The sequence below is a fragment of the Sprattus sprattus genome (genome assembly GCF_963457725.1).
Source record: "Sprattus sprattus genome assembly, chromosome: 4".
NCBI classification, from domain to species: Eukaryota; Metazoa; Chordata; class Actinopteri; order Clupeiformes; family Clupeidae; genus Sprattus; species Sprattus sprattus.
In genome coordinates, this window is record NC_137923.1 from 10,695,576 (window position 1) to 10,707,359 (window position 11,784).

General features: G+C 45.7%; 1 protein-coding gene across 1 annotated transcript; it reads left to right on the top strand.

The window, feature by feature from the left end:
* The first annotated feature begins 304 nt into the window (after positions 1-304).
* On the top strand, positions 305-11,165 carry gnb4a (guanine nucleotide binding protein (G protein), beta polypeptide 4a). Its single transcript, XM_080836090.1, has 10 exons — positions 305-444; positions 2,542-2,647; positions 4,705-4,743; positions 5,353-5,459; positions 5,956-6,019; positions 6,254-6,416; positions 7,097-7,163; positions 7,692-7,893; positions 8,443-8,659; positions 9,081-11,165. Exons 2-10 carry the CDS (start codon positions 2,591-2,593, stop codon positions 9,185-9,187), a joined length of 1,023 nt encoding a protein of 340 aa, XP_080692216.1. The 5' UTR covers positions 305-444; positions 2,542-2,590; the 3' UTR covers positions 9,188-11,165.
* The last annotated feature ends 619 nt before the right edge of the window (positions 11,166-11,784 follow it).

Consider the following 11,784-nt stretch of genomic DNA (forward strand, 5'->3'; position numbering starts at 1 on the left):
GTATTCGTACTCACTTGAGGAGGAAGCTGGCAGACAATACCATGTTGATGTATGGGTTACCCGTAACCACTTGCTAAACAACTTTTCCTCATTTGCAAGATTGTGTTTGCAGTTTTTGTTATGTGGTCAAATTGTGTGGAGAATACATATTTTTCCAAAATTAAAATGCTTTCCTCATGTTTCTGTAAACTGGTTAAGGCATGTATGTATCACCACTCCCCTACTTTCGACTGTTACCATGTTCCCAACACTAGTATGGGTGTGGTAATCGCCGGGTGAATTGACTAAAATTTCGTAAGTTTGACGCGGTTGGGTCCTAATTTTCCAGCAATATCGGATATAGGACACACTTTGCGTTTCAGAATCTCCTTCACTAAGGAAATATGAATGGTGTCTAAAGGTGGATTCATCTTCAACGTTACTTTAAATTGCCTTTCTCAGCACGTAAGTTTGCTGGCGTTGTTCATGACACCACAAGTAGCTAGCTTGCTATCGGTAGGTAGCTAAGTAGCTGCTGTAACAGGAGACAGATGGCTAGCAAGCCAAATTAGCTATACAATGGCTAACTAACTCGATGGATAACCACACTAGATCAGTGTGATATGACTGTGATACTGATATAGTGAATTATGTGACATTTGACTAAGACTTATATTCAACAAGTTACGGTTAGTTTTCACGTAGCCAGGCCTGTTAGCTTAGGTGTATCCTTTCGCTCAACTTGGCGTTCAGTCAGTGCAACCTGTGGGATAACGTAGTTACGTTTGTTCTCTCTAATGTATCTAACTGTTACCCATGGTTAAACTTGTGGAGGTTCATTATCAGGGTAGTTAACAGGTTAGCTACGTATATGTAACATATGCCGCCAGTAACACTGTGATCTAAACGGCATAACCCTTCTATATGAAATACCTTGATCCATCCAGCTAGTTAGCGAACGCTAGCTAATTAGCCATGGTGTGAATGTTTTCACTAAAATCAGCTGGGTTGTTAACTCGGTAACTGGTCTCGACAGGTCACGATCCTTTCCTTTTAATTATCCACCAGTTGATTTACATTATGCAGTAGGTGGTTGTATGGTTTACTAACAACGTCAACGGGAGTCTTTTTGGCATTCCACACAATCAGATTTTAGCTAGCTCGCTATTTAGATAGAAAACTGAAACACAGCAGTTCTGGACACTTGTTAATGTTGAATTCAAATGCCAAAACCTCTGCTGGTAGTTTTCCTGGTCCTGTCACTCGGAACCTTACTCCGTCCAGGAATTATGCTAGATTTTTTTTTACCTGTGTCACCCATGGCTAAATTTTCCCACTCTGTGTCTCACACCCTTAGTTTATTTGTACATATGTTAAGCGTTATTCTTGCTTAGTTAATTTGTTAGACCACTTTTTTTTTATCTCGGAGCAAACAGTTTCAGTTTCATATTAATATATCAGGTCTGTAAAATGGCAAACTACGGTATTGTATGTTGCTGTTGTTTGGTTTTGTCAAGTGGTTACCATTGATTGAATTGATCATCAGAGCATTGTGAATGGAATGACATTACCAGGGCATGCGTTCTTAAATCTAAGTGCACACTCGTGTTTAATTGATAGACTAAAATTGAGTTGAATCAGCGTTACCTTTCATCTGGATTACTGTTCATAAGTCTTGTGAACAACTAGCTTCCTGTTTTGCCGTATTCTTGCAAGCAAAAAATGATTTCTTGATGAAGTTAACAGAGAAAGAAGAGAGCATGACCTTTCATATAGGCCTATAAGGTCACACCCTTCTGCATTTCCTGTAGTTGACACTTCTCCACTGTTTTTAAAGGGTATCTCCAGTATTGCATCACCAGTCCAGTGGAAAGTAAGGCCAAGCAATGTAAGCAATGGGCAGAGTGAAATAGATGTGGCACTGCTAACACATTTCGCTCAGTAGTTATTAGTCATGAGTGATTCATAGCAATGTCATTGTCTTCGTTGGGTTCAGATCGCTTTTTTGTTGCTGTCCAGCCACTGGAAATGCTGGTGAGAAGAGAACCCACTGATACCGATACATGGGCAGCTACCCTGATGATGCGAGTGGCAGAATACTGGCACACTCCACATCTGGAAGTGATGCAGGCTATTCTACGCCCATCTAGTAATGCTGCAACAAAGTGCACCGGCCTTGTGTTTTAGGAAGTGGCACCAGACCATGGTTAAATCTGTTGGTGTGAGACATGCAGCTCTTAACCCGTCAAATCAAGAAGAGGTGTTGTGTGTGCATTTCATCTCTTATTGTTTTATTGCTGGGTTCTGAGTGGATCATATACACAGCTGTCTTACCCACTGTCAGCACAAGCCGTTTGTTCAAGCTGGTGTCTGTGAAGTGTGCTTGGTCAGAGTTGTTAATGTTGTAAAGCAGGCATAGGCAGACATTTTGGGCTAGATAAAGTCTGAAACTCACTCACTTATGCAGCTGCCAATGCAAAGACTTTGTACTGCAAGTCGGCGGTGAAAGTGTGTCTGATGGAGCATGACGTGTGTGTCTGTGTGTGTGTGTTTGTGTGCTAGGTGTCGGCAGCAGCATCGGGCTGTGGAGTGAAGACCCCAGCAGAGGACCATGAGCGAGCTGGAGCAGTTGCGCCAAGAGGCGGAGCAGCTGCGCAATCAGATCAGAGTAAGTGGGGGCTTGACGGATGACGGCACAGAGGGCCTAAGAGGTCCACCGTAAGGGTCAAATGTCCAGTGGAAGGAACCAAGCAGAGACACATTCCTGGAGAGCAGTCTTCAGTGTAGGGGTGTGTAATTGAACACAGGCTTATTGGCTGAGAAACACTCACAGGTGTCAGGCTCAGAGCAAAATTTGCCCATTCTTGCATTCCTCCATTCCTTCCTCATACCTTTTAATGTTTTCCCTCTTTGGAAATATTGTTGACATTTCACAGAGTAGAGCAGCTTCTTACCCGATCACAGTTATGGCCCCTCAGTTTGTATGATTCATTTCACGTTTCAAACTTGTGTTTGTCAGGTTTAGCTCCTACTTCGAAAACAGCAGATGGTTCTAGAAATGTAGAAATGAAAATAGTTTGTTAAAGGTTCCCCCATGATGTGCAAGCAGACTCTGTAGTGGTATTTGGGCAAAAGTGTGTGCAGGAGTTTTGTCCAGAGTGATTGTTAGGCTCAGAAGGTAAGAGATTTCTCCAGCACTTTTAAGTCAACGATCTAGAGCAGGGGTCTTCAACGTTTTTCAGGCCAGGGACCCCCAAACTGATGGCGAGATGAGCAGGGACCCCCTACTATATAAATTGCATAAAATATTGTTTATAATATACTAGGCCTAGTGCCAAAAAAACATAGCTACCCTGTTATTGTGTCGATGGCACACATCCTCCCACATTAGTGAGATGTATCTTCTTTTCAATTACTCCTGACTGACACGATCCAACGGATGACGGAGGAGGAGTCTGGCGCATGGAGTTGTGTTGACAACATAGATGTTATAGTGAGATTGACAGGTCAACAAACCAATCACACCGCTAGCAAGTTGTTAAGATTGTAGGTAGTAGCATGCTAACATTAGCTAGGAGGCTCACACACCTCGCAAATCCTCACTTATTTTTCAGTTACAATTAACGTTTTTTGACCTTTTACAGTGTCTATTTCTCTTTATTATTATTTTTTTTAAATCTAAGCAAAAAAATGTCAAACTAACAATTTATAGGTACAAACAAGACCAGCTATGGAGTTTGGTCCGCCATCTTTTATTTTTTACCTTCGCGCTCTTTAGACTTGAGCAGAAACGCGATCTGATTGGCTAGTGCCTGTGCATGAAAGGTGCTGTGAGTGAACCGGTGCCCAGCTTGAAAGAGCTCCTGTGGGTAGCTGTGGGTGTCGATTGGACTGAAAGATAACGTCTTCTCGATCAATTTATACGTTCGCTACAATATGTTGGATTTATGTTAATGTAAATTTAAAGGGAATAAATACAATTCTGATTTGGAAGACATTTAAATTTGTGGGAAAAAAAATTGGTTGATTTTTTTATTTATTTATTTTTTTTAGAAATATTAAAAAAAATGATCTTATCAACCAAAGATTTCGCGACCCCCCTGCAGTACCTCCGCGGACCCCCTGGGGGTCGCGGACCCCCTGTTGAAGACCCCTGATCTAGAGTATAAAATGGTACATTTCTTGAACCAGGAGTTGTGATTAATGAATGCTAACACCAGAAATGTTGCATAATAACTAAGTCTGCATTTTGGATGGACATTTACTTTCTGAACTTCAACAATTTACACCCCCAAGTTAACCAACAGGGTTATCACTTTAAGTAGATATCAAGGACCCCGTGGTGATAAGTAATGTCCCACATGCAAAATTAGGGTACTAAAGGAAATGTGTTGTTAGATAATTACTATATAATAAAACCATTGTATGTCAGTGATTTGAATATGTGACCAGGCATTTCAATTGGCTGTTGCTGACTCTCTGAAGGAAGAACCAGGCCCAGTAATAGCTGGCAGTAGCCCACTGTATGTTTCGCATTTACATCACTTTCCCCATTAAGCCCGCAGATGAATCCATAAGGAGGGTCAGTGTTGGGCTAGTACATGGGGTCTTTGTGAATGGAGTGAAAGCTGCGGTTAGATAAAAAAGCATGACTGGGAAACCGGCTTTCCAGAAGCCTGAGTGACGGCAGGCCACATTTTTACTCTCTTTCCTCACTCTTTCCAGGATGCCAGGAAAGCCTGTAGTGACTCCAGTCTGTCGCAGGTAACAGCCCACTCAGTCTTTCTGCTCTATATCTATCCCTCTCTCTTTCTCACACACACACACACACCTACACACACCTACACACAAACAGACCGACACTCACCCCCACCCAAAGACCAGTTTAAGAGAAGCCTTCACAGAAAGAGGGGAGATTCTCTGTCTCTTCTCCACTGCCCTGCTTTCAGCAGCTTGCACAGAACAGGCATGCAAAGCTGCTGCTAACCTACATGCGGAACATGCTCTTAAGTGCTCTGAAATATTAAACACCATCCAGCATGCCAAGGTTTCCCATCAAAATTTAAACATCATTCACCCTTGTAGGTTGGTGTCTGTTTTTTAAATCCATCATTTTTGAGAAGGGTTTTCTGTTTTGTATCCCTGTATCCGTGTCGCTGTCTACTTCAGGCAAATAACTGGTTGACTTGCCGACATCACTCTTAGAGCTTAAGTGATAAAAGTCGTAAGTGTAGTGTCTGCACTGGTAGACACCGTTTGTTCTGATAAAAAGGAATGTCCAGCCTGTTCTGTGAAAAGAGGGGCTGAGTGAGATCCGTTAGGTAAGTTGAGTTGTGAGTGACGTTGCTGTTCCCTCTTGCGTTCCTGTGTCAGATCACGGCCGGTCTGGATTCGGTGGGACGGATCCAGATGAGGACCCGGCGGACCCTCCGCGGCCACCTTGCCAAAATCTACGCAATGCACTGGTGCACTGATTCCAGGTCAGCACTCTGCTGGAGAGAATGGAGGGATGTTGGGGGGGTGTGTGTGTGTGTGGGGCCCGGCCCGGCCAGCGCCGTCAGCTCACTCACTCAATTATACATGAAACGGCTCTCGACTCAGGGGGTATCCTGAGATCATTCTCTCTCCCGTGGCCGTGCCCCCCCCCCCCCATAGTTGCTTCCCCCCTCCTCTCCATGGTTGTTAGCTTCTTCCCCCCTCATTCACACACACACACACACACACACATACAGAAACTCAAGCACACACTCAAGTACACCCAAAGCACATACACACATTCATTTTAACCCCCGCCCCCTCCCTTTCATGCCCCCTGCATCTGTTTTCAAGCGGAAGGGTAGAGAGCTGTGTGCCAATTGCCTCTCCACTGTGAGAAGGTTGTTGGGTCTCTCTCACGCATCACCGTGTGTATCACTTGTATCTGAAGAATGCTGTCCTTGACTGCTTCTGTGTGTGTATGTCCCTTGCAACATTCAGACTCCTTGTCAGTGCTTCCCAAGATGGCAAACTGATCATTTGGGACAGCTACACCACCAACAAGGTAAGGCCATTGCGGTTGGTGAAAACACTAGGACCTGATAACACAGCTCAGTGTGTTCAGTGTTTCCCAGTTATGTTGCTTGTGACCATACTGCTTGTCAAAAGGAAAAACAGAACTTGATTTCAAATCTCCAAAAGACCTTTAAGGCCTTGTTCTGCCTCAATCAGGGGTTGCCCACCTCTGTGCGTGTCATCAGTGTAAGCCGATGGTAATGATGGTTGCTGTGTGTGCCAGATGCATGCCATTCCCCTGCGCTCTTCCTGGGTGATGACCTGCGCCTACGCGCCCTCCGGCAACTACGTGGCCTGCGGAGGCCTGGACAACATCTGCTCCATCTACAGCCTGAAGACTCGCGAAGGCAACGTGCGCGTCACCCGAGAGCTGCCCGGCCACACAGGTTAGCCAGGCATTCTGGAGCAGCCATAGGGTTGAAGTCCCTTTGAGGGCACCGCTCCACATTTAATTGGTATCGGGCGTAGGGTATAGTGCAATGCTAACAGTACTCATGTAGGTCAAATTATCCATGCTCAGGCAAAGCCAAGGTCACAGGTTCAGGTCCAAGGGCGCCCTTTCAAATGCCGCAGAAATATGACCTCACTACAGCGGCAGTCTCCATGTAGAGAGACGAACCAGCTCTCTCCTGCCAAATGCTTTCACAAATTGGTTAATTGCGAGAGGATCTCATGGATTCTTCCTGTACTGATGTTGTTGGGCTCAGTGAATGTCAAGGCAAATATGTAGCTCTGTGAGTCTGAGTGTAGTCATGTTGTGCTGTTGGGAGCTGATTTTAGTCAGTCATTGACAAGTCAATGCCTTGTCTCACTGAATAGTTCTGCTCTAAACTTGATCGTGTGTAATATTGTAGTACGAAGTATGTAGTAATGCAGAAAATGAAAGCGTTGATCAATGTGTATTAGTCGTTATGCACTGATCTCTTATACTGTGATACTGTAGTTAGATACTGCTTAGATGAAGCAAACAACTGGTGGACCATACACATACACCTCACCCCCGTGTGTGTGTGTGTCTGTGTGTCTGTGTGTGTGCCTGTGTGTGTGTGTCTGTGTATGTGCGCAGGTTACCTGTCCTGTTGTCGCTTCCTGGATGACAGCCAGATCCTCACCAGTTCAGGAGACACCACATGGTGAGTTCAGAGCTGAGAGCCGGCAGATCTGACATTTAACATTCACAGCGTAACCTTTCACTGTGCCACTGCTTGCCACACGGCAAATACATCTGTGGTGCGCACACTTCACACACTACCTTTCACAAATGTACTACAGGAGGCCAAATTGGGGCATTTTATCATTTTATGATGATGTGATGGTTTATTCTAGTGCTGCTCTTCTGTTGACTATCAGACTTCTAATTAAATATTGAAATGCTCCCTTGGCAGAGTGCCTGATGGTTTAAAGACATTTTAGAGTTCTTGTTCTTTCAGTTTTCATGGTCCTAATTGGTATTCTCAAGACTAGCACACGCACACACTAACATGCACGCACACACACACACACACACACACACACACACACACACACACACACTCGTACACACAGGGCGGTGGCTGGGATAAATATTTTATTGGGACTGAAAAGCAGCTGACTGGTGTGTGTGTGTGTGGGCGCGTGCGTGCGTCATTGCCTCTGATTCTCTGAATACCGCTCCCTTGCAGTGCATTATGGGACATAGAGACGGGCCAGCAGGCCACCAGCTTCACAGGCCACAGCGGCGATGTCATGAGCCTGTCCCTCAGCCCGGACTCGCGCATCTTCGTGTCAGGGGCCTGCGACGCCTCTGCCAAACTGTGGGACATCCGTGACGGCATGTGCAGGCAGTCATTCATCGGACACGTGTCCGACATCAACGCCGTCTGTGTGAGTGGCAGAGTCTCTTTCTGGCGTGTGTTTGGTGCGTGCGCGTCTGTGTATGGGTGTCTGTGGGTGATTGCAAGTGCGTGTAAGAGGTTGCAGACGCAATGTGCAGGCACACCATCTGCATCAGAGCCAGACTCTTTCTCTGTGTGTGTGTGTGTGTGTGTGTGTGTGGGGGGGGGGGGGGGGGGGTGTATTGGCATATTGGCTTGTGTGGGTGGATTTTGGATTTATAACACAACAGTGAGCCTTTGGGGAAAACCTGTGACAGTCTAGTATAGTTGATATTCTGCTTATGGCAACAATGACCACTATATGTGCAGTTTTGAGCTTTGTTCAAGAATGTTTTAGAAGTGCATGTTTGTGTGTCAAATGATGTTGAAATGCCTGCTAACATAAGTTAGTTCCTGCCTCAGGAAAACCTGTCCCTAGTGAATATATCGTGTATCGGTAGTGCTCTGCCATAGATACATTAGGTTATCTTTGCATCTGGTCTTCTCTGATTGGTCCATCTCATTGTGAACCCCCATAACACACCTTTCCCCTCTGCAGTTCTTCCCCAACGGGAACGCCTTCACCACGGGCTCGGACGACGCCACCTGCAGGCTGTTTGACCTGCGTGCCGACCAAGAGCTGATGATGTACTCCCATGACAACATCATCTGCGGCATCACCTCCGTGGCCTTCTCCAAGAGCGGCCGCCTGCTGCTGGCTGGATATGACGACTTCAACTGCAACGTGTGGGACACACTGAAGGGGGAGCGTTCAGGTGGGTAACACCTCGCTGGGCTGGGGGCCACGCTGACCTCCGGTCCGAGGTTTAGAATTAGAATCATACTTAGCTGTTTCTTTACACTCTGTAACGAGAGTGTGCCTTCTTTCAATCCTGTAGAAATGTATAGACACACTCGCATCGCACACACAGCCGTAAGCGCACAACACACACTGTTGTTGGTTCTTGCAGTGACTATGTAAGGAAATGGTGGCCACTTGTGTGTGTTTGATGAAGATGTCTAACAGTTCGCCAGGACTCCAACATTGTGACGTAGCAGAGAAGTACTTCTCAGCAATTTGCACGCCCTGCTATATACACATCCCGTTTGCCTACTGAGTAAAATAGGTCAGAGATGGTTTGGTTGTTAGGGGTTCTTTCCTTTCTAATACCTGGTGGGGTGTTCCCTTTTTTCCAGGTGTCCTGGCTGGTCATGACAACAGGGTCAGCTGTTTAGGAGTGACAGACGACGGCATGGCCGTGGCCACGGGATCATGGGATAGCTTCCTGCGGATATGGAACTGATCTGCAGGGGGCGGGCCCATGGGAGCAGAAGAGCAGGTCGGTCCGGTCCAAAACGTGACCATAGCACACAAGCCGCCGCCCCAGGGGAGCCAGCCTGCCCCCTCCCCTTCCCACCCCATCCGAAACCCCTAAAACCCCAAACCACATCCATACACCCCCCCCCTTCCAGCCCCATCCCAACCTCTTCCTCCAGGTGACCTGGTCCTCTACCGTCCCTGTGCCTACCCTCCCTCACCCCCCCCCCCCCCCCCCTTGCCCCACCCAAAACACTCTCCACTCTCACTAGAACCAGGCTTTCCACACATCCTAACTGTCTGTCAAAAAGAGACTAGAAGTTCTCCTCCAGAGGGACCTCTGAGAGCTCGTCTCCACCAGAGGGTCTCCTCCACAAACCACCGCGGAAGCCGAGAGGATACGATCCATATTGTACATATACTTTGGCATTACGTGTGCTCGTGTGCAGAACATATGCACCTGATGTGTATGAATGCTTTCTGTGTGTGAAGTCTTCATAGTACATCCTTGTTTGTCGCCCTGCTTGGTCCCCCCTCCCCCCCTCCCCCCTCGCCATTCTTTTTTTTTCTTTTGTTTTTCCTCAATTCTGTCTAACATGTTTACGCATATTTGCATTCACACGTGAGCCGATGCCATTCCGAGTGCTCAGGGGGAGTCTGTCTGGGATGGAGCATGGCTGCCCTGGCACTCGTTTCGACCTTTGACCTGCACCTGCACCTGCGTAAGGTTCCTCACTAGTCTCTAGACCTGATCTCATCGATGTTTTCACCACACTTTCACATTCAATCCTGCGGTTCACCTAGTTGGATGTACTGAGGAATGACTGAATGAATGAGGTGAGCGAGTGAGTGACTGAAGGAATGAATGAATGAATGAAATTAAATGAGCAGCCGCATCCATTAGTTGCACTGTTTTAGAATATGCACTGTGCTGCTTCTTACCCATAACAATGCCCGTAAATCCCAATGAGCTGTGGTGCTAGTATTGAGAATGAATTTGACCGTTGGTTATCGTTTACCTCACCCACGCTACGCATCTCCACTCTCATCTGAAGCCTTGAGCATGTTAGCCTAGCCACACATCAGCCCAGCACACACTACTCGCAGCCTTGTCCCTTTTGTCGTGTGAAGTGCTCTTTAATGCTGGTACTGATCGCAATCTCTGTTGTGGACACTCAGACTGCAGTCTTAACAAGAGGCCTTTCGACTCACACTCTTTCACCACTGTGTGATCACCTTAATCTTGAGTTTGAGCTCCCTCTTTGGTGCCATTGTAAGCTTGGAGAGCATGGCCGTGCGCAGACACTCTCACTTATGGGAGCACACAGTAACCAGTGAACGAAAGATGTGCCCACGCCGCCTCATACTGAATTGATTTTGTATGCTCAAGACTCAGACCAATTTTAAAGGTTTTAAGTTGTATGAGGCGTGTCCTCAAACGAGAAGTGTATTCATGTGGGGATGGCAATCCAAAATCCAACAGCTGGCCTTACTGCCATAGCTCACGCTAATGTTGCTCAGATGTAATAGCCTGGTTTTTTTTTGTCTGTTTTTTTGGTTGCACGAGTCACGTCACAAATGAGCACAGAGCTCTGTTTGCTCCTAGCTCAATCTGAGTTTACACTGTGCTATTGCATACATTAGAACTCCGATGACTGACCACTGTCTCGCCAGTATTTCAGGGCTATTGGGCCAGCCTATAAGAAGAACAGAGAGCCAGGAGTAGCTTCCACTCTGCCCTTAAAACAGTCGACTTTTTCCTTCAAATATTTTAATCAGGAGTGTCTCACTGAGGCACTGCGACGTCAAAATGGCGGCACACTGTGAAGGATTTTAAAAAGGTAAACGCTGAATGGCCTGTTCTTGTGAAGCATATGCTTGCTGTGAGTAATAATCACAACAATACTGGGAATGTATTTTCTTTTCTACAAAACCCAAATTAATTTATGAATTGACCTGTAAAATACTAGATGGTGCCAGTGTGGCATTGTGTTAAAGTTAGAATGAAAGTATAGAAATAATTCAGTTGATCGTTGAGAGTTTACACAGTTGAAAAACAATTATATATATATATATATATATATATATATATATATATATATAACTAGTTTACGGTCAACAGCAATGGTCTGCACATAAAAGGCTTTTATAATTCTATGGATATTTGGACTGGCCATTAAAGTTACACCAATAAAATCAATGGCAGGCATGAATCTACAAGTGTAGGACTCTCAAAGGGTCATTTAGAAAAGAGTCAAAGCCTGTATAACATTAAATGGCTCACTTTTTAAGTGTCTTCATGTCACTCTTCGTGTTGAGTTGAGGCGCACATTGTCTCTATGTCCAGTCCCAATCTGTTTGTGTAAATCAAAATGATTGTGTGCTAGCGAACAGCCCCTAGAAATAGTATTCTGAGGAACAAACATGTACAAAGCAAGTGTTTCCCAGGAGAGAATGAACTGATTAATAGAGAGATGGAGAGAGTGTTGTGTGACTGTAAGTGAAGTTCTTTTTGGCGTGGTGATGTTTTTGGTGCCAAAGTGTTTCCAGGAGTCCATACTGGAGTGCTGAGACGATTGCATC